Source organism: Poromitra crassiceps, assembly GCF_964638095.1.
Source record: "Poromitra crassiceps genome assembly, chromosome: 22".
NCBI lineage: Eukaryota > Metazoa > Chordata > Actinopteri > Beryciformes > Melamphaidae > Poromitra > Poromitra crassiceps.
The window spans coordinates 3884862-3908319 of record NC_139647.1 but is presented as its reverse complement, the minus strand read 5'-3'; the positions used below and the strand labels follow the sequence as shown (position 1 = coordinate 3908319).

At 47.9% G+C, this 23458-nt stretch overlaps 1 protein-coding gene and 1 pseudogene across 2 annotated transcripts in view; one reads left to right on the top strand and one right to left on the bottom strand.

Annotated features, from left to right (window-relative positions):
* The first annotated feature begins 296 nt into the window (after positions 1–296).
* Positions 297–1301, top strand: LOC310796190 (glyceraldehyde-3-phosphate dehydrogenase 2 pseudogene; annotated as a pseudogene). Its single transcript has one exon. The product of its transcript is annotated as a glyceraldehyde-3-phosphate dehydrogenase 2 pseudogene (transcript).
* Positions 1302–7102: 5801 nt separating this feature from the next.
* The window catches only part of loxl4 (lysyl oxidase-like 4), a gene marked incomplete at its 5' end in the record, with an annotated part of 43044 nt that continues 26688 nt past the window's right edge, over positions 7103–23458 (bottom strand). The window contains 8 exons of the mRNA XM_083658434.1: positions 7103–11264; positions 11836–11947; positions 16124–16260; positions 16901–17016; positions 19183–19426; positions 19999–20161; positions 20966–21133; positions 21241–21395. Of these exons, the coding sequence (XP_083514560.1) occupies positions 11194–11264; positions 11836–11947; positions 16124–16260; positions 16901–17016; positions 19183–19426; positions 19999–20161; positions 20966–21133; positions 21241–21395 (1166 nt within the window). The 3' untranslated portion in view covers positions 7103–11193. The remainder of the gene's footprint in view (positions 11265–11835; positions 11948–16123; positions 16261–16900; positions 17017–19182; positions 19427–19998; positions 20162–20965; positions 21134–21240; positions 21396–23458) is intronic.

Genomic DNA, 23458 nt, shown 5'->3' with positions numbered 1-23458 from the left:
CACCGTTGACATCACAATTGCTCAAGTGACATCACTGATGCCATTGTCATCGATGACAGCTCGAGTGACATCACTGGTGACATCGCAATTGCTTGATTGTTGAACGTTCATCACTGATGATGTCACAATGTCTATGACATCAGTGTCTGTCATAAATCACTGATGATATCCTTATGTATAGAAAATTGGTGATGTCACCAGTGATGCCACTCGAGCACTCTGATGATGTCACCAGTGATGTCACTCAAGCAATTACAATACTATAATAGGGCGCTTGTTGTAGCTGCCCAGCAACGATGTCAAATCTCTGTGTTGGAATCAACGGTTTCGGTCGTATTGGCCGTCTGGTCTTGAGGGCTTGCCTCCAGAAAGGCATCAAGGTTGTGGCCATCAACGACCCCTTCATTGACCTGGAGTACATGGTCTACATGTTTAAATATGACTCCACCCACGGCCGTTACAAGGGCGAGGTCGCCCTCAAGGATGGCAAGCTGGTCATCGATGGCAACGCCACCTCTGTCTTCCAGTGTATGAACCCGACAGAGATCCCCTGGGGCGACGCTGGTGCACTGTACGTTGTTGAGTCCACCGGAGTCTTCCTCACCGTGGACAAGGCCTCCGCTCACATCCAGGGTGGAGCTAAGCGTGTGGTTGTCTCCGCCCCCTCACCCGACGCTCCAATGTTTGTCATGGGAGTGAACGAGGACAAATACGACCCGTCCATGACCATCGTCAGCAATGCGTCCTGCACCACCAACTGCCTGGCCCCCCTGGCCAAAGTCATCCATGACAACTTTGGCATTGAAGAGGCTCTGATGACTACGATCCATGCGTACACAGCCACGCAGAAGACAGTGGATGGTCCCAGTGCCAAGGCCTGGCGCGACGGCCGCGGTGCTCACCAGAACATCATTCCAGCCTCCACTGGTGCTGCCAAGGCCGTGGGCAAGGTCATCCCCGACCTCAACGGCAAACTGACCGGCATGGCGTTCAGGGTGCCAGTAGCCGATGTGTCAGTGGTGGACCTGACGTGCCGTCTGTCCCGGCCTGCGTCCTACGATGAGATCAAGGAAGCCGTGAAGAAGTCGGCACACGGCCCCATGAAAGGGGTGCTGGGTTACACCGAGGACCAGGTGGTGTCTTCTGACTTCATTGGCGACACCCACTCCTCCATCTTTGACGCCGGCGCTGGCATCTCCCTGAACGACAACTTCGTCAAGCTCATTTCCTGGTACGACAATGAGTTCGGCTACAGCCACCGTGTCGCTGACCTGATGCTTTACATGCACTCCAAGGAGTAATAATAATAAATGGAACTTAATAAATAGCGCTATTCACAAAAAAACACGCTTTACACAATATACTAACTAACCACTGGGGGGGGGGGGGGGGCAGATGAAGATGACACTATATACATTAAACACTACGGGGGCAACGTCAATGAAACAGACAGCGGACAAACATGACAAGGATGGATGGGGCGAGGGGGGACTAAGAGAAGGTGTTGGAGATAGATGGGTCTTGATGCAGGACTGCAAAACTCATATAAGGGATTCTGAGATTCTGATTTCTTGGGGGAGGGAGTTCCAGAGCCATGGGAGCTGACTGATAGAAGCCTCTGTCCCCAAAGCTGCAGAGGTTGGACTTGGTGGTGGAGAGGTCAGCTGTGGTGGATATGAAGGACCGGGAGGGTTGGTAGGAGAGTTCTGCAAGGCAAGTCCGTCGTTCAAGGCCTTTGTAAGTGATGACCAGGATTTTGAACTTGATCCGCTATGAGATGGGAGGCCAGTGGAGTTCTTTTACCACAGGGGTGATGTGGTGCCAGGATTTGTTGTGTGTGAGAAGTTCTGGACCAGTTGTGGTTCTACTGATGAGGCTGATGTTGATGCTGTGGAGGATGCTCGCTCTGTGCGAGAGAGGAGCAGATCTTGGCAATATTGCAGAGATGGAAGAAGGAGGATTTGACGGATGTGCGGCTCAAGGGAAAGGGTGGAGTCGAGGATTACGCCGGGGTTGCGTGCCTGGGAGGACGGGGAGACAGTGGTGCCATCAATGGTGGATGGGTTGATTTTAGTTTTTCCATTGTTGAGTTGTACGTTTTGCTGCATCCAGACTTACAGCAGAGAGGCAGGAGTTGATCGGAGAGAGGGGTGGGTGGTGGGGATGGGGTGCGTAGCAGTGGAAGTCTAGGTTGAAATGGCGGAGGATCTGACCGAGAGGGAGGATATAAAGGACGAACAGGATCGTGGACTGAGTACAGAACCTTGGGGAACACCTCGACTTGAAGAGACCGAGGAGTGGTTGTGGAGGGAAATGAAGTGAGAACGGTTGGAGAGGTATAGGAGCGGATCCACCTGAGTGCCTTTGATACCGAGGTCTTCCGGTCAGGAGAGCAAGATGTTGTGGCTCACGATATGGAAGGTTGCACTCAGGTTGAGGAGGATGAGGATGTTGAGGGAACCGGTGTCGGCAGAGGTGGAGGTCGAATACTCTGAGGAGTGCAGTTTCTGTGCTGTGTAGTGGAAAATAACATGTTGTGCAACTGCAACTCGCTGTGAAATGGTAATTTGGCAGGCCACTTCATTTCTACAAAAAGAATAAAATTGCGCACTTGCTACTGTGCGCTGCCATGCCACTTGGTTAACCCTTCGCGTGCCATTGGTGGCACCTGTGCCATGATGCCTGTTCTATGCCTATGGCCTCACACTACACTTGCGGTTAAAGATGAAGATTCTTCACGAGTCGCACATCTCGAGACCGAGTCGCTTCTCAAGTCTTTTGAGGAGGAAGCTCAAGTCAAGTCTCTGTTTGTGCGTGTGGCTCCAGTCCAGTCACACACACACGGACGCACATACTGTACGCACGCACAATACTGAAAACAGGTAACTCACTGAAGAATGAAAGGAAATCCAAACAACGTTCTCACCAGCTTTTGACTATCTAAGCAGACGTCCTCGGCTCCTACGTGTGATTAAAAAGCCACTTATCATAAAGGCAGCAGAGAAACAGTGAAAACCTCTTATCATACGGCTGCTATGTGATCATACGGCTGCTATGTGGCTTCCAGCACAAACATTCTTGCTCAATAATCTGGAGTTTGATCGCAATAATCCCTCCTCATCGCTTACAGTCTCCATCATAAACCATGGAACGCTGCTTCCAAAAGAGGTGATGCAAAAAACCCGTTATCCAGTGTGTGCGTGCGTGCGTGCGTGCGTGTGACAGGGCGGGGGTTCCTTGTAGCTTGTAGGGACAGGTCTGTCATTCAGAAAGCACACACAGTCCCCATTGGGTCAGGGTGGGGCGGCATGGGGCCTCCCGAATAAAAACACGTGCTGCAAACAGGAAGTGGGTCTGTAAGGATAAAATGAGAACAGGGTGGCGGAGTGTTTATGAATGCAGCTCGCTTATTTTTCTCCTCGACTTGTTTTTTTTTGTCAAATGGTTTTTTCTCTCCTCTTTGATAAGCTTCCCACAGTGGCGTCAATTGGTATGGGCTGTGTTGCGCCTCCTGTTTGTCCACACAAGATCCTCCTGTTTGTCCACACACTGCAGTAAAGATCCTCCTGTTTGTCCACACACTGCAGTAAAGATCCTACTGTTTGTCCACACACTGCAGTAAAGATCCTCCTGTTTGTCCACACACTGCAGTAAAGATCCTCCTGTTTGTCCACACAAGATCCTCCTGTTTGTCCACACACTGCAGTAAAGATCCTCCTGTTTGTCCACACACTGCAGTAAAGATCGTCCTGTTTGTCCACACACTGCAGTAAAGATCGTCCTGTTTGTCCACACACTGCAGTAAAGATCCTCCTGTTTGTCCACACACTGCAGTAAAGATCCTCCTGTTTGTCCACACACTGCAGTAAAGATCCTCCTGTTTGTCCACACACTGCAGTAAAGATCCTCCTGTTTGTCCACACACTGCAGTAAAGATCCTCCTGTTTGTCCACACACTGCAGTAAAAGATCATCCCGTTTGTCCACACACTGCAGTAAAAGATCATCCCGTTTGTCCACACACTGCAAGTGGCTCAGTCTTAAAGGAACACTCACTCGGCCCATTTTCAACCAGCTTTTCTATCACTAGAAGTCTTGTGCGGTACGCGCGCCAGAGGGTGGAGACTGGAGAGTGCCCGTGACATCACAGTTGGACAATTGTGCGCCATCAATCACAGTTGTTCGAGTGACATCACTGATGACGTCACAACTGCCTGAGTGCGTCACAGTTATGCAATTGTGCGTTGAGCAATTGTGCGCCATCGGCCCTTCAATCACATTTGCTTGAGTGATGTCACTGATGACATCACAACTGCTCGAGTGACATCACAGTCCAACTGTGCGTGCTCTCCAATTGACATCACAGTTGGGCGCCTGTGCAACTGTGCGCAAGCATACAACTGTACCATCAGCTCATACTACATCACAGTTGCTCGAGTGACATCAGTGCTGACATCACAACTGCCTGAATGACATCACAGTTGAGAAATTGTGCACCGCACCAACTTTAGCCCAGGAAGTGACGATGTCACCAATTCTGTCACTTTTGTGACACAAAACGTGACTTACACCGCTACCCACCACCTCACTGATGTCACTTCCATCACTTTCATGACTGACAGACAGACAGAGACCGCCCACCCACACACTTAGCTAATTTGAACAGTTCAATCACAGTTGCTCGAGTGACATCACTGATGACATCACAACTTCCTGAGTGACATCACAGTTGGGTAACACACTGGCTACGAATTCTGGACTCAATCAAATCTAAGAATACAAAAATATGATCCGCTTTGGCTCCGAGAGACAACATCTCATCAGATGGGCTCTGCGGCTCTAACGTGGAATGAACTATGAGGGCTCCTTATATATCAAAACGCTTGATAAGCACTGCCTTAAAGCAAATAAAAGAATCCGATTCCCCTACGCAAATCAACTTTTTTTCAATATTTTCAAGTGTTGTCTTGGTGCCGCTGGATCGTGATCCAGCTGCCTCATTTTGCCTATTTGGAGATGCTGACACTTCTCAAACAAGTGAACATTTGATTTGAATAGTGAATAGGAGACTAAAGTAACTTGCAAAGTTAAAGTAATTTTTTGCAGTAGGCCTACATACAGTACTTACACGTGTCTTAGCAATATATGCTGATATTTGTGGATTTGTGCCAGGGCGTGAAAGGATGTTGAGTGTGTGTGTGTGTGTGTGTGTGTCCACTCACCAGCTGCTCTGCTTTCAAGTAGTCCTTCCTGTTTGCCCATGCGGCAGCTGTTTCATCTCAGTATTGACTGGTGTTTTCATGTGAGTGACCGCTTCACAGCTCAGCTGTTTTCTTACTGGGTGGACGTGTCAGCTCTGATCAAATCACACTTTTGTTAAGAAGAGGACATTCTCCTTCCAGACACAGCTGACCCACCTCTACCAAATTTGATATGCTTGGATTTAGTCATTAATTCCTGGACACTTTTGCGTGTATATTTTCCTTCCTGAAATAGTTTGGCAAATTTCTCACTTCCCACGGGGGCATTATTTGCTTATGATTTAGTCACAGAAAAGCTAACAACTTGAAAGGGTTTTCTTTGGACAACCTGGACATTTTAGAAGAAACCTCCTAAATAAAATATACCATAAAGTGCTGGTATTCCACCCGTCTCTGAACCTCTACAGACCCCCGATCCCCTGAGTGCCAGACTGAGCAGAACTTCCCGCAAGATGGCTTGTCTCCAATGTACTGGAGCAGGTTCAGGGAAAACGCCACAGCCAGGTGATTTTAATCATAGCAGGTGACTATCATCACATGACAACCGCAACCAATGAGCTGTGGCATTGTGCCATATTGTATGGCAAAAAAAAACCATCATGAGAATACTATGGAATGTTTGTAATTACAGTAACTACTACATGACCCAAAGCGGTTCACTACTGAAAAAGCTACTGAGACTTAAATGTAGTTAAACTACCAGCCAAATACCGCAAATTGTAGTTAAACTAGTAATTGAACACCCTTCAGGCGGAGGCAGAACTCGCCATCCTCCCTCTCTGGGCTTCCCCACAGCTGTGCAACAGTCTCTGACACTGGGGGGCAACTGTTGCCAAGAGACTAATTCTGAAGGAATGGAAGTCCCCCTCTTCACCTTCTTCCCCACTGTGGTTGACGGACATGATCTCTGTTACAAGGATGGAGAGGCTCAGATCCCTGAGAACCAACTCACTTAAAAAAAAGTTTCTAACTATTTGGGAGCCGTTTCTATCCTACCTCGACAAGGTTAGGGGCGGTGGGCGACTTGCCCGGCTGGTGATGCACGACATCTCTCACCTTATATGGATGGTAGCACCACATTATGAGAACTGTTGATATATGTATGGTTTTTTCCTTGAGCTTGTTCATTTTTGTTTATATATATTGTTAAAATAAAAATAAAAATAGTAATTGAAGTAGTAGTTAACTACTCCTGAGTCTCCAACACTGCTTCTTGGTGTAGTGCCTGAAGTTAATTTGAGCCAATTTATCACCAACAGATCCTGCAGCGTCGGCCATTTGGAAAAGGAGTCAGGAAGCAGAGGACAGCTCTGTGTGTGATGAGTCAGGAACAGTGTTGGGCGTAACTCATTACAAAAGTAACATATTACATGTAATATATTACTTTTAGCAGTAACTCAGTAATATAACTTATTACTTATAGGATCTTAGTATGATACCAGTTACTTTGTCAAGTAACTCAAGTTACAAATTGAAAAAAAAATCAAAGCACATATTTAAAAAGATGCAATCATTTCCTAATCAAACTGCGTGTTTTTATGCAAATAACCACTATAGATGACAATAACAAAGGAAAAGAATAACATTTAGAATTTTGGATGGTGTTGCTGACTTCAAATTATTTTTCAGGATGGTTCCGGGGCGGCGATGTCATTGTGCTGCTGCTGTTGTTTTGGTGAAAGTAATGCAAAAGTAGTGTAATAAGTAACGAGTTACTCTACACAGACAGTCATTTTGTAAAGTAAAGTATTACTTTCAAATGAAAGTAACTAGTAATATGTAATAGATTACATTTTGAAAGTAACTTGCCAAACACTGGTCAGGAAGCAGAAGACAGCTCTGTGTGTGATGACGTTTTTATTGATTCACAGTAATGATGAATGAAATGGATTGCAATTTGTCCTTCGACTGAAATCCCCCTCCAACTCAGCCAGTGTCAGTTATCCTTGTTATCCCCAAGGCAAACATATCACAATGTCTGTTACGTTCATAGAATTTGATATCAGCAAGAACAGATGAAGAACATGTGTATAATATATATAAAGATTATTTTTTGGTAAGATTGTCGACAAACAGTTCATCCGGTGTCATGTATGTATCACAGCTAAAGGCAAGCCAAATCACATCACATCGCATGAAGTTCTCTTTTTAACTTCGAGGTCAAAGTCCCTGAGAGCACAGCTTTTGTTTTTATGAATATGATTGTAGATAAGCACCTTGTAGCTCACACTCTCAGCTTAAATACATGTACAATGAAGGCATAACAAGATAACTGGCTGTCTAACTGGCCATGTACAACCATATCCCCATGCTGCCTATGTCTACAGCATGGATACACATACAGTAAGTAGATATACAGTATTATGATGAGGGTGGTGAGTATGAACCAAAGTAGTATATGAGTTACTTAAGCTATGGAATGGCATACAAAATTAAATAACACATAGAACAGACCAATGTTAGTAATGTCAATAGCAACTGTACACAAGCACAAAACAATACACAAGTCTCATCAAACACATTTTTGATCTGCAACTTCAAATGGTAATGAGGCTGAGGGAACTGTCACTATAGGGCTGGGTATGGTAATGAGGCTGAGGGAACTGTCACTATAGGGCTGGGTATGGTAATGAGGCTGAGGGAACTGTCACTATAGGGCTGGGTATGGTAATGAGGCTGAGGGAACTGTCACTATAGGGCTGGGTATGGTAATGAGGCTGAGGGAACTGTCACTATAGGGCTGGGTATGGTAATGAGGCTGAGGGAACTGTCACTATAGGGCTGGGTATGGTAATGAGGCTGAGGGAACTGTGTCACTATAGGGCTGGGTATGGTAATGAGGCTGAGGGAACTGTGTCACTATAGGGCTGGGTATGGTAATGAGGGTGAGGGAACTGTCACTATAGGGCTGGGTATGGTAATGAGGCTGAGGGAAGTGTCACTATAGGGCTGGGTATGGTAATGAGGCTGAGGGAACTGTCACTATAGGGCTGGGTATGGTAATGAGGCTGAGGGAACTGTGTCACTATAGGGCTGGGTATGGTAATGAGGCTGAGGGAACTGTCACTATAGGGCTGGGTATGGTAATGAGGCTGAGGGAACTGTGTCACTATAGGGCTGGGTATGGTAATGAGGCTGAGGGAACTGTCACTATAGGGCTGGGTATGGTAATGAGGCTGAGGGAAGTGTCACTATAAGGCTGGGTATGGTAATGAGGCTGAGGGAACTGTGTCACTATAGGGCTGGGTATGGTAATGAGGCTGAGGGAACTGTGTCACTATAGGGCTGGGTATGGTAATGAGGCTGAGGGAAGTGTCACTATAGGGCTGGGTATGGTAATGAGGCTGGTGGGAACTGTCACTATAGGGCTGGGTATGGTCAAACGATACCTGCATTCTATCCTTTTTGGATCTAAAAAAACATATATACTATTAATGTTTTTTCTCGCAGCCAATCAGTGCAAGCATTCTTCGATTTCATACGACGTGTGATTGGCCCACTCCCGCAGCAGCTACAACCCATACAGTCTGTGGTGGTAGAGTCGATTGTCGGTGTATGTGACGGAGTTTGATAAAATAATAATAATAATAATAATAATAATAAAGTAATCTATTGGTATGTGTGTCACTTTAAGGGTACTGGTAGCATAATTTTTCAAAGGATAACGAGCCCTATGTGTCACTATGTTTACTTGAAGAAATACAGGTGTGCTTTGATTATAAAAGCTGATTCCAATAAAGCCACACTGGTTTGTAGGGCTCCTTAACGGGAGTCCAAGGAAGGAGGAATCTGCTAAAGGAATTAATGAAGTCTGGCCCTGGTCTTTATGAGTGACTTGGTGACTTGTGTCCTGGAAAGCGGCCATTAGAAAAGCATCTTAACAGGTCTCACCACTAAGGACAATAAGCCAAACACATCAAAGGCACTAATGGAGTAAAAGAGCCGTGATTCAGACGAGCACAACTCGTCGTTCATGCCGTAAAGAAAGATGGCGTCACATCCTGGTTTGGGTTTGAGAAAAGCGACTGATTCAGCAAAGATGTGGAGCGGGATACACGACATGTGCAGCGAGGGCCGGTGCTGCTAAATGAAAACAGGGGGTTTGGCGTTTACTGCGCCGGAGCGTCAATCTAGAACTGGATTTTCTTTTTCGTCGCAGACAAACATGTTGTTCTCTTTGGGAGCTCCAAACGCCAGCGTGCGGTCGCCGCTAGTAAAAATCTCCGCATGTCTGCATCAAAGTTTCTCCATTCTCTCTCCTTTCCTATAATATATGACTTGCTCTCTCTCTCTCTCTCTCTCTCTTCCCATCTCTCTCTCTCTCTTCCCATCTCTCTCTCTCTCTCTCTCTCTCTCAGAAAATCTTAATCTCTCGATTTGCTCGTGCAAAGAGAGACATATCAAAGTTCCCTGTTTCCCTGATATATGCAACAATTTCATAGCGTTTCTTTACACAGCTCATGCTATAGAGGCCTACCGCTCAGTGTAACCCTAACTCTAAGCCACACAGACGCTATAGAGGCCTACCCCTCAGTGTAAACCTAACTGTAACCCAAACAGACCTAATTAAAAGGCTTTTTATACGCTCTGAAAACCCAGCCTGCCGACCACAAAGCTGTGGCTTCTCTTCAGGCGTGCGTTCACTCCCATCAGAAAGGTCGCAGGGAGAAACTGCAACAGCTACAGTTGCTTCAATATCTCTGAAATGTCTGATGATGATAAGTATGAAGTCATGTTTTATCACCAGGTTAAGTAGACAATTATGCCGAAGCACGTTCCGTATTGTGACTTGAAGTCAAAAGCTAACGAACCCTTTACTGAGCATGCTGTTGTATGTGTGGAACCCATGAATAAATAAAGTTACAGTATAAATAGTACATTTCATATGAAAACTGAATGACACAAGCTTTTCGATTTCACCTGCTCAAATGTAAAACACAATAAAAGTTGCATTTTTTGTGGATGAAATATACAGTAACATCCTAGAAAGCAAATTTTGCGGGCGAATTCAAAATTAAAAAAGGGGGGAGGGCGGGCAAATATTAGAATACTGATGTTCAAAAAATAAAGTGCTTCGTTCAATAATAAAAAAATCAATTGACCTCTTCTAACATCAATACTAGATGAGAAGGAGAAAACTAAGGAGGCTGACTACAGTTTTTAGAAGCAATGATTTGGTTAACACAACACCGAAGCATTCATAAAATACCCAATGAATTGTCAAAAGGATGAGAAAATGCATTGTACAACACTTTTCCTGAAATGTAGTGAGGTTAATATAAAAACATACAGTATCATGTACGAGCACCAATGGTGAAAGAATGTAACAGCTATACACGATCCAATAGGTAAATAATCTGAGTAGAATAATACCAACAAAAGAACAGAGCCAATTATAGTACCTTAAGCCACTTTTGCATGAGAGCAACTAAAGTTGTTTTTTCTACAGAATATAATTAAAATCCAAATATTTGTTTTCATACTTCTCTATATGTAGCGTGGGAATGACACTTCCCAACATCACCGGGTTTAGTCTCTGTGATTGGCTCTAGTGACATTAAGGTCTTTTATACGTAATACATTTTGAATAGCAAAGTTAAGTTACTAGTAGTCCACATTCACAGAAAACAGTATAGTTTGAATCGATATCCAATTTCCTCTGACTTAACTGGAGTGAAAATGTGTTGAGCCTATATGGCACCTGTTCCACACTCTTGTTGTCGACGGCTGTTCGAGATGAGAATGGAGTCTCTGTGCTGGTCTCTTCTGTGATGTGATGCACTGATCCTTAGGTCATCCACATCTGCCAAGGAGATGGACAGGTGCCATGGTGCGTGGTTCTCTGGTGCTGTGGCTCCAGAGGTCCTGAGGGCCATGGGGCCTGGGGGACCTCAGCCCACCCTGAGCAGTCTCTGGGAGGCCTCCGCACCGGGCTACACAAAGTTATTGGTGATCTGCCTCTGGTGCTCAAACAGATCTTCAATCTCTGCACTGTATGCGTCTCCTTTGAGGAGAAACAAACAGAACAGAACAGAACAAAGTTAGACATCAGGAGGGATAAATACAGCCAATCCAAAATGTCCAGCATCCAGGCATGTGGCCTGCGCCCTCAGGGACTTCACTCGTACATACTGTGACGTGTTCAATGCCATCACGTCAAAGTCTGCCAGGACGAGAGACGGCAAGCCGCTGACAGACACGCCTAAAGACTGTAATTCTGCATATTTCTGTGTCATGATGTGGTTGAATATTATTTCTGGCCGTCACGATTCAAGTAATGTTTTAATAAAACAATTGTTTAATGTACACATTTATAATAAGTCGTTTTTGTTTTGTTTTTCAGCAAGTGGAAAAATTAATTGTGGATAAGTAAAACAGTGAAGTCTGCACCCGCAAACGGACTCTCTGGAAGTCTGCAGAAATGGATTGTGGTTTTGGAGCCCTCAGCAGACTTCCCGGGAACGCGCCCGCAAAGTCCACGAGTCTGCAAGTGCGATGAAGTCTGGACATTTGGATCAGGCCATAGAGAGAGTGAGCAAGGGGACAGAGAACAGGGGACAGCTCCTGGTCCTCACCTGCGTGACATCCATACATGTACGCTCTGTGGCCGTCGTACTTGCATCGACACCTCATGACGTTGTTCATGAAGTCGGACTCGGCCATGTCCAACGCCGGGTTGACCTCCACCTGTGACGGAGCACAATCACACACACAGGTGACGCCCTCTGCCGTCGTCATTACCACAGCGCCGGACGTGTGTGGTGTGACCTTCTGACTCGCAGCTGCTGGCTTCATCATCACCACAGACACGTTTATTAGAAAACAGAGAGAGAGTTTATCACTTCATTGTTCTCTCCTCCATCCAATATCTCCAGCAGGCCCGAGACGAGGAGCGAGACTGTGCGCTCCCTCCGTCCGCACGCTGAGAAAGCCATTTGAAATAAAGATCAGTTGGATGTAAAATTGTCGGAGGCACTGTTATTAAAAGGCACTCGTGGCTGGGATTGTTTTTATAGTCCATCCCCTTCACATCCATAAAAAGCCGGGATGACTTTTCCATAAATACACTATACACTGAAATACACTACAGCATTATACACTACACCATTATACACTACACCATTATACACTACACCATTCACATGGACTTTGCATCAGAATGATATTCAACTGGTACGACTGGACGGCAGCCGGGCATATGGACTGTAACACGCTGTGGTCACAAACGTTTGCTTTTACCAGGGCAACGCACGGCACGAAACGCACTGCGAGATCTTTAAGGAAAGCGGTGCCCCATTGTAAAAGTGTTTTATAACTTGTACGGAGAATTGTGCAGTGTGACGAAGACATCGGCACCCACGCAGAACGTTATAACTCGGGGGGGCACGGTGGCGCAGTGGTAAGCGCTGTCGCCTCACGGCTAGAAGGTCCTGGGTTCGATTCCCACCATGGGACGCTGTGAGCACTGAACGAGTGTCCGCCGCCCGGGTGGGGTCGTCAAAAGGGCCTTTCTGTGTGGAGTTTGCATGTTCTCCCCGTGCCCCCTGGGGGGTTCCTTCATATAGGAACCCCTCACCAAAACATGCAATATCCTGGTTGCTGATGTGGTGCCTCCTCTGGTCGTTAGGGGCGCCTGTTCGGAGGGAGGGGAACTCGTTGGAACAGCGTGATCCTCCCACTTGCTATGTCCTACCGGTGAAGCTTCCCCTGTCAGGTGAAAAGAAGCGGCTGGCTAACTGCCCATGTCTCGGAGGAAGCATGGAGCCAGTCTCGGCTCTCCCCAGATCGGCAGAGGATGGAGTAGCAACCAGGATAAATAAATTCAAAAATTCGCACTAATGGGGGATAAACATTGGATAAAAAAAAATCTGGACAAATTTAAAAAAGGAGAACATGATAACTCGCTGCTGAGGTTTGATGTGATGTAGCTGGTGGACAGTGAATACAGCTCCACCAAAGCGCAGGCCCTCAAATGTCGAGTGGAAAAGGCCTGAAATTGAAGTGTGTTGTTGCAACAGCGCAGTTATCCATAAGCATGTTTGTGCGTCTGAAATTGTTCCTATTCTGAGAGTGCTGCCATACATTGTACTAATAGTGTGTTATTTGCAGAGACTGCTGATACAAGCGTTCTCTTAATCCGCTCTGGTGATAATACTGAGAAGACATTTACTCTAATAGCTGCTCTGTAAACTGCTACACCCACTTTAAGTACAGGTTCACAAACAGCTACAGAGGGAACGCACACGGGCAAAGTACACTTTAAAAAAAAAACACTTTTAGAAAACTTTTTGAAAAACTTAGTGAATGCACAAAAACTGTCTCTTTATTTTTCGGGGGGGTAAATTACAGCGTTGGAACTTAAGTGTAGGAGTTTGTCGCAGAGGGCCGGTGGCGTGGCGGACGGAATGTGTTACTCAGTGAGAAAGTGGCTATAAAAATAGAAACAGGCCAGGAGACATTCCTTGGTGGCAAATTAGCCGTCCCTAATGGAAGGAGGGGGGGGGACCAGCCAGGTGCTGTTTGACTAAAGGGAGGCCATCGTTAATTTGGGTAATTGGTGTCTTTAATTAGCTCTGCGTGCTTCAAGGGGAGGATCTCTTCATCTCTCTGGATGAGAAGAGTGGGGCATCATCCCCGACTTTACTACATAAATGCACCAACAGAGCAGAGCGAGCTGTAAAAACTGTTTGTGTTTTCCACTGGCGCAACCTTGGTGACTAAACTAGCCGAGATGGGAAAAGTACACGCATGATACTTATAGTAGAAGTACAGTTACTTGTGTTACAAAAGACTGGTGAGAGTAGAAGTACTGATTCAACTTGTTTAACTCAAGTAAAAGTAAAAAAAGGTACAGGCTCTGAAATGTAATAAAGTGTACGAGTAAAAAAAGTATTGCTACAGGCTGTTTCTGCGCAAAGCTAACTGAAACTCACGTCATATTCATATAATTCGAAGACTGTTAAACTTTAAAAGAAAATGCCCTCTAAACATGTTCTGAGTTGTATGAAGACTAAATGTTGATTAATCATTTGTGTGATATGGTTTTTCCACAAAAAAGGTGAAAGCTAGGAGAGCGTGAGACGAGAGAGACAGACAAACAACGTCCCATCGTTTTTGTCTGTCGTGCAAAGTGACTAGCCTGTTTTTAAAATGTAAGGAGTAGAAACTGCAGATAGTTGTGTTAAAATGTAGGGAGTAAAAGTAAAAATAAGTCTTTATACTTAGTTACTTCTCATCTCTGCTAACCCGCTGCTTGGCTAATCTGTGTGTCTCGTTCTTCTCAACTGAAGTTGGTTATGGAATCTCTCTTCAAAAAAGCTCTAAAAATCTATGATAAAAAGCCACTCTCCTTTCACATTTGTAATGTCCTGAAAAAGCACAATTTTCTAGATTTCGATACATTTTATAACTTTTAGATCCGCCTGTTTTGTGTTCAAATGTCTTCATGGTCTCGCACCACCTCCTCTGGGTGAGTTTCTCAAACAGAGAACCGTAGAAGGCGTGACCACCAGGGCGCGCCAGAGAGGAGATTCCCCGCAGACGGACCGCCTTCGGTAACAATGTCCTATCTATAACTGGTGGGAAGATCTGGAACAGTATCCCAGTTGCAATAAGGGAATGCCCCACATTCAAAATAAACCTCAAGGAATGGCTCAAAATAAATCAACACTGCAACCATAACCAACCATAACTATTTAGCCCTCATGTGTCTCTACCCTTGCACATGATTCTTTTGTAATTTTGTACCTTTATCCCACGCATTCTTTTTATTTTTTTAGACATTATGATGTCTATTTGGCCACATTGTTGTTGTTTCTAGTGGCTTTTTCTCTTCTTCCTATTGGATTCTGTTTTGATGTTGTCTTTTATCGTGTATGTTTTTATGTCTTGAGGACTACGGATGCAAATTAGCTTTTAGCTAAATCCGACATAGTTATCAGATGACTCTGTATAGGTAACTGTTCATCAATGTGTACTGTCCTGAATAAATAAACAAATAAAGTCAAGTCAAGTTCTGTTTCCTTTAGTCTGGGTCTCCTCAACTCAACCTGAACTTTTCACTTCCAGTAGTTCTTCCCACCTCTCCCTCTCTCATCTATCTCTCTCTACTCATTTGCCCTCCTCCCTCCTCTCCCCCTCCTCTCCTCCCTCCTCTCCCCCTATCATTCTTTCTCTCCTTCCAGCCGCCTACACACAGCGCATAACTGTGGCAAGGTGCCACTTTATAATTACGCCCCGCTTCACATGCCTAAAATACATCCACTCCGCATATGCGTGCAAAGTGTGAGCGCGTCAGTCGTTGCCTACGGTATATTACTGTACTGTAAATTCAATAAACCCCGCCTCCAATAAACAGGTGTAATTACCAAGGGCCCGATTGAGTGTATAAGCTCTCGGAAGGATTAGCGGTAATTATCAGACGCTGGGAGGTAATTGGCGGCATGCTGAGGTCTGAGAACTGCTGCATGGCATGCTGGGATTAGTAGTTCTGAATGGGGGGGGTGGATCATAATGGGAAACGGAGTCCTTGATGTGTTCGACTCTAGCGCCCACAATGACACGACTGATTGAGCGGGGTCACGGTAATGAGAGACGTGGGAGAAGACGACTGCGGTGACTAGAGAGGGAGAAGAGGACTGCGGTGACTAGAGGGAGGTCTGGCTGTTTTATTGAGACACAAAGAAACACAGCGTGAGTGAGCCACCAGCCAGCCAGCCAGCCAAGAGCCACTCTGTTGACGGCGCGCAAACATCCTGACGTTTGATCAAAGATCACGTGTGTGTGTGACGTGAGAGAACTTATTGTTCCAAATGTATCCGCTCAGCAGGGAGGACTGAGAGAGGACATGAGATGACCCCTGACCTGGAAGATGTAGTCTCCTGGCCGGACGTCGGTCACGTCCACCCACTGGCAGTCGATGTCGTGGCGATAGGTGTCCCAGCAGCCCACGGAGATGCCCTGGTCCCCCATGTTGTAGCAGGAGAAACGCTTCTGGTGACCTAACGCACACAGACACACCGGCGTTGGAAAAGTTACTCGTGAAATGTAAGTTACTTATTACTCCTTTAAAAGGTAATACAATTACTTTACGTATTACTTGGCATCAAAAGTGATTCGTTACGTTACTCGTTACATTACTATTGCTTTCGGTACCCCCTCCAAAAAAGTATCATACAACCTGTTTAGCCAGCTCCAGCTCCTCTAACCTAACCTCTCCCACCCCCCACACCTAACTCTAACCCTAAACCTAACCTCTCCCGACACCCTAACCTAAAACGTTAGCATTTTACAATTTTGGAGCCGAAATTGTAACATAGCAACATTGCTATTTAAAAAATGTGTTGCGTTAATGGGGAAAGTAGTAAAATTACAGTAACACAACACAACACTGACACACACACACACACACACACAGCAACATCAATCGCACCCTCAAAGCTCAAATGCTTGTTGTTAGCCATTAGCTTCCTGAATTGCACTAACTGTATATCATCTCTTTTCCTATGACAACAACTGATCCATGCGAATACAAATAAAAACGACTCATCTAATACATGAACCACAGAGTAAAAACCTCTGAGACGTTCTAGGTGAAAAAGAGATGTAAAGTGTGTGTTTTGTGAGTCTTGTGAGGGTTACCCTCGGGGCAGTAGGTGTCCTCCAGACAGAAGCTGGCCTTGTGTCCCTCTGCCACCCGGGTGCCATTCAGAGTCAGCAGGTCGTAATGGGTGAACACCTCGATGCTGTGGTAGTGCCTGGGACAACACAGGAGAGAGTCAGGTGAGAGAGAGAGAGAGAGAGAGAGTGAGGGGGAGAGAGAAAGAGAGAGTGTGTGTGTGTGTGTGCGTGTGTGTGCGTGTCTGTGTGTGTCTGTGTGTGAGAGTGTATGCGTGTGTGCTCATACGCGCGGCGCGTGCATTTACGCTAAACGGAACACTGGCTCCCTATAGCCGGTAGCCTAAATGACCTCAGTTTGGTGAACGCGAGTGTGGGCGTCACGCTAACACCTCTCACAGAAGCTTGTTTTAGTGCCGGGCTAGGTTGCGCTGCTGTTTACCCATTCTGCGTGAATGGAGGCCTTTGAAACACATAGCGTATAGCTCCCATGTGTTGTTGTAAGAGATTAACTGAGGGCGGAGCTAAACCGAGGCCGACCCTGTCCTATGTTCGACACCCGGGCCGGCGGGGGCGTGTCCTCTCCACGGACACGTGCTGCAGCGCGCCTGATGAATCTGGAGGGATGACGACGACACTGGTTTTGGGGCCGCCCGTAACGTACCGGGAACACGTCTCACACAGCCGACACTGTGGCCTTCAAACGGCTCCTTCTTCTCGCGTGACGACAGGCCCCGAAAGTGCTCTCGTCATCTGACAAGAAACTAGCAGACCTGCGCCCGGGAGCGTTTTTCTGAGAGGCAGCGGAATGTGCTACGAGTAGAACCCCAGGACAATATGGCGTCTATGTCAGACGAACAGACTCAATATTGCTAAGGCGCACGCACGCACAGACAGACAATAAGGCTCTTATGTGTCAAACTGTGTGGAACGTTACGCTCGCTCCCCGCGTCAAACCACACATGTACTTTATTCACTGGTGTAAAAGATCACACGTCCAACACGTGTTTTCTCAGCTGGCAGTTAATTCAACTCAAATTAAATATGAGTTGAATTATCCGCCATGGAGGCGATGATGTCATTGATGCGCGAACAATCCCGTTTTGTGCAGGTTCACAGGTGTTTTGTCCCATTATTCTTGGCAGCCCCCCACACCCCCTCTACAAACCACACCCCTCTACAAACCACACCCCTCTACGCACCACACCCCTCTACAAACCACACCCCTCTACGCACCACACCCCTCTACAAACCACACCCCTCTACAAACCACACCCCTCTACAAACCACACCCCTCTACAAACCACACCCCTCTACGCACCACACCCCTCTACAAACCACACCCCTCTACGCACCACACCCCTCTACGCACCACACGGTCGCTCAGGCTAAATCCAGGACACTCCAAACCACAGCTTCCCACAAAAACACTTAGAATGACCACAAGGGGCGACCGCGACACCCTCGCACTGGTGGAACAACCCCCATATAGTCTACTCACTGCAGAACCAGTTCAACTCCCCACACTCCATATTCACCTTATGCAGAAGAGACCGTCTGGCTTGAGAGACTAACAGGAAGTGTAAATACAATCTGAGCTTCCGATTGTATTTACACTTCCTAACCTTGTGAGGCAGCTATATTCATGTGAGATCACGAGATCACGATCACATGATAAATCCATCTTGCCACGCTACAATCTATTAGTTTGAATCTGAACCACCAGTGGGTTGCACCAATCAGAGTCCTATGAGGCAGCTAGAGGCGGGCTTTAGGTGTGACGCCAGCGAGAAGCGAGCTCGTGATAGACGTGATAGACAGATGGTTCTTCCAATCACCTGCCAGTTTTCTTAAGTGCCTGCCCTTTGAAAGGGTTCTGCGAGCAACTCGTTCCCATGGTTACGTGAAACATCTGGCAGCGTCAGGCTACCGTATACCTAGGCAATGTCAAACCTCCACAAGCCCCCTGTGGCATGCCGTACCTGTGACACTGGTGCCATGTCAAACCTCCACAAGCCCCCTGTGGCATGCTGTACCTGTGACACTGGTGCCAGGTCAAACCTCCACAAGCCCCCTGTGGCATGCTGTACCTGTGACACTGGTGCCATGTCAAACCTCCACAAGCCCCCTGTGGCATGCTGTACCTGTGACACTGGTGCCAGGTCAAACCTCCACAAGCCCCCTGTGGCATGCTGTACCTGTGACACTGGTGCCATGTCAAACCTCCACAAGCCCCCTGTGGCATGCTGTACCTGTGACACTGGTGCCATGTCAAACCTCCACAAGGCCCCTGTGGCATGCTGTACCTGTGACACTGGTGCCAGGTCCAGCTCTCCCTGGTGGCTTTGGGCCTGAAGTCGGACTTGCCCAGGTTCATGATGCGCGAGGAGAAGCGCAGCAGGCGGCGGTGTCCGTAGGGCCAGTTCATCCGGGCAGCGGAGGAGGACAGACAGTTCTCCTCGTTGGCGCAGGTCAGCAGGTGGAGCGGCCGGTCCTCCAGGTAGGCCGTCTCCTGGACCAGCTGGGCGTCCAGGACCAGGTCTGGGGCCGCTGCAGCAGAGCAAGGGGTGAGAGCAAGAGAATATTTGTTATGCTTCGTATGATTATGAATATTGTTTTTCTGAGGTAGAGACCCTGCATAAGCCCGTTTCCTCTACTCGCACATTATTTTATGTTTTCATTTTGCCTGTTTCTGTTAAAAAGATTTTGCAAATAAACCAATAAAAAAGAGCGCTCATTAGGGCTGGGTATTGCCAAGGACCTCACGATACCATATCACACGATACATGGGGTGATACATTGTGTATATATTGTGATACAGTATATCGCAATACTTGCAATAGAGCTGAAAAAACAAAGTGTTGTATACCACCTGGGTAGAGCAATAATATGTACATCACATTATATTGATTATAACTCAGTGGTCAAAACTATTGTCAAAACTATTTGATTAAAAATTTTCATTCCAATTTATTAAATTTATTAACAGTATTTGCAAATGTGCACAGCCCTAGTGGTCATGCTGGGATTCAGGCAGCCAGAGAGTCAAGACAGGGGGAGGTGGAGAGTTAAGGGGGCGTGACTTACTGTCTGAGCAGGTGAGTTAAGAGGGCGTGACTTACTGTCTGAGCAGGTGACCCCGGCCGCTTTAGTCCCGCCTCCTCGAGGGCAGTGAACATGGTTGTTCCTGCGACACTGCTGGATTGACAGCTCTGTGCCGACGCAGTGAGTTCCACTGAGGAGCACCTCGGCTGAGTTAGGGTCACCAGGCCAGTACCAGGTCTCCTGCAGGAGGGTGGGGGGTACGGGCACAGGGCAGAGACAGAAGGGTGGGGGGTACGGGCACAGGGCAGAGACAGAGGGGTGGGGGGTACGGGCACAGGGCAGAGACAGAGGGGTGGGGGGGTACCGGCACAGGGCAGAGACAGGAGGGTGGGGGGTACGGGCACAGGGCAGAGACAGAAGGGTGGGGGGTACGGGCACAGGGCAGAGACAGAAGGGTGGGGGGGTACCGGCACAGGGCAGAGACAGAAGGGTGGGGGGTACGGGCACAGGGCAGAGACAGGAGGGTGGGGGGTACGGGCACAGGGCAGAGACAGAAGGGTGGGGGGTACGGGCACAGGGCAGAGACAGAAGGGTGGGGGGGTACGGGCACAGGGCAGAGACAGGAGGGTGGGGGGTACAGGCACAGGGCAGAGACAGAAGGGTGGGGGGGTACGGGCACAGGGCAGAGACAGAAGGGTGGGGGGTACGGGCACAGGGCAGAGACAGAAGGGTGGGGGGTACGGGCACAGGGCAGAGACAGAAGGGTGGGGGGTACGGGCACAGGGCAGAGACAGGAGGGTGGGGGGTACGGGCACAGGGCAGAGACAGAAGGGTGGGGGGTACGGGCACAGGGCAGAGACAGGAGGGTGGGGGGTACGGGCACAGGGCAGAGACAGAAGGGTGGGGGGTACGGGCACAGGGCAGAGACAGAAGGGTGGGGGGGTACGGGCACAGGGCAGAGACAGAAGGGTGGGGGGTACGTCAGATAACTATAATTAATGAATGACTTTGAAGTCAGATAACTCTAATAAGTGAGATAGTTACCTGGTGAGCGCTGGCAGCGAAGCCCAGGCCCAGCTGTCTGCACAGCACCATGGCCTCGTTGATGCCCCAGCTCTCGCTGCAGACGGAGCCCCAGCGCTTGCGGCCGCCCACCTCCATCAGGACCTCCACCCGGCCCTCGCCCGCCACTCTGCCCCCGGCCAACCTCACCTGGAAAGCAACCAGAGTGGATGAAGGGATGATGGATGATCAACAGAAATCAGGATATCAAATGTCTCTTGTTGTTGTTGTTGTTGTTGTTGTTGTTGTGGTCATACCGAGCTCTCCATGCCGGTCTTGGGGACGTTGCAGCGCACTGAGGCGTCCTGGTTGTGTTTGAAGGTCCACAGTGGGACTTCCTGGTAGAAGCAGTCCAGGATGGAGCGCTCTGTCCCCAAACACTGGACATTGTTCATATGGATGGGTCCCGTGCCTGGAGGAGGAGGAGGAGGGAGAAGGCATGGAGGTGTGAGAGAAATAAAGAATGAATAAAAAGAGGCCCCCCACCTCCATCAAGACCTCCACTCTGCCCCGGGGTGGAGGTATAATTCCACGGCCCCCCACCCTCGCTCTCTCTCCAATTGAGTTTGGCCAATGCCCCCTGCTGTCCCGGCCATTGCTCCACCCCCTCTGCCATCCTCGGGAGCCGTAGACTAGCACCTACTTCCTCCGATACATGTGCAGTCACCACCAGCCACTTCTATTCACCTGACAGCGAGGAGGTTTCACCAGCAGGACGTAGAGTGTGGGAGGATCATCACGCTATCCCCAAACCCGCACCCCTTCCAGTTTCCCTCCCCCCCGAACAGGTGCCCCCAACCGACCGAGGCACTAGCGCAGCGACATATACCCCTAATCCGGCTTCCCACCCGCAGACACGGCCAATTGTGCCTGGACTGTATGGACCAACCCCCGACCAAGCCGGAGGTAACACACGGGGGGCTCGAACCTGCGACCCTCCTGTTGGTAGGCAGGGAATCTACGGCTGCACTAGTCAGACACCCAGTCATCATCTGACCTAGACATGACGGCATCATCACGGCCGACAGATCTCATCACACATGTGGAACACCGACGTAGACGACCTCTGGGGGGAGCAGCAGATAAACCAAAGCCTTTCATGTGAACAACAGGGACGTCGTCACGCTTTCGCTCCTTCGGCATCAAATCAACGATAAAAGGTTTCTATCTGTCAGGGCAGACGCTTTTGCTGCCAGCCGAGCAGCAGTACCACGGTCCACCACCGTCGGTCACAGCTCATTACCGGCAGGCTTGTTTCTTTCAGCACAACAACAACCTTGTGGGGTAGTCCATCACCCTGGGTGAGCAAACGGAACGCTAAGTACATCTCACTAGAAACACTAAACAAGGCCAGATCTATGGGAGGAAAACAACAAGACTTATTCGTTTGCCATTTAAAACACCGGCATCCCTAAACCACATAGAAGCTGGTGACAAAAGGAAAAAGCCGATGGTAAACAGCTGATACTATCACGATGGCAGCATATGAAAACACGTGGGAAAATAGGACTTCAGTGTTTGCCAGCGTTTTCTTCAAACAAAGACGTAATAAAGCTGTAAACTTGGAAATGAGGGAGCATCAGAATAAACACAACATAAAGCCACAAAAACACAGAGAGAGAGAGAGAGAGAGAGAGAGAGAGAGAGAGAGAGAGAGAGAGAGAGAGAGAGAGAGAGAGAGAGAGAGAGAGCACGAGATGGGAGGAGAGGAGAGGGAGATGATTGAAATGGTAGGGTGACAGATTGTAGCCTAACTTTGGTCTGTCGCTGTTGGTTTGGGTAGATTGCAGGCCTGGGTCCATGCTGGTCACGATTGCGCGCGGGCTCGTGAAAAAAGGGCACAACGACGAAAACCACTACTACCGCCTTCATCTCTCTCGAGACAGACTTTCCACTCGCATCGGAAATCTGTCGGCGATCTCTGTGAAAAGCTGTGTAGTCAAAAGAAAAATGACCGTTTTCAGAGTGTAGCACGTTGCTACTTGCTACTAGCAAGGAGCTAGTGGTGGTGTTGTTGTTGTTTCATAGCGACGGAGGGATTTGAGAGCGACACGCAGGGAGCGGGAAAGAAATCCTAAATAAATGGGCGGAGCCGGTCGGTTGGAGCCAATGGCAGAGCTCGCAGGGAGCGGGAAGGGATTTTCTTCCGCTGTCGACCGCGCCTCGCGAGTTCCTGTTGCACAGCATTGAAACGACGCTGCCCCCAGAGGTTAGAGAAAAAAATGTATATATATATTTTTTTTGTTTAAAGCAGCTACGAGCAAGATTTTCGATTGTTATTAAACAGTATAATTACAATATTGATGCATCACATCTTACCTATAATAGTAGCTGAGACCAAAGCCATGTGAATCGGAGATTGCTCTCTTAAGTCTGTGTCTGTCTAAACTCGTGTCAACAGGGGGCTCTCTCTCTCTCTCTCCTTACCGCCGGACCGGATAAACCCGGAAGTGAAACGCAGCTGCCTGCCTTACC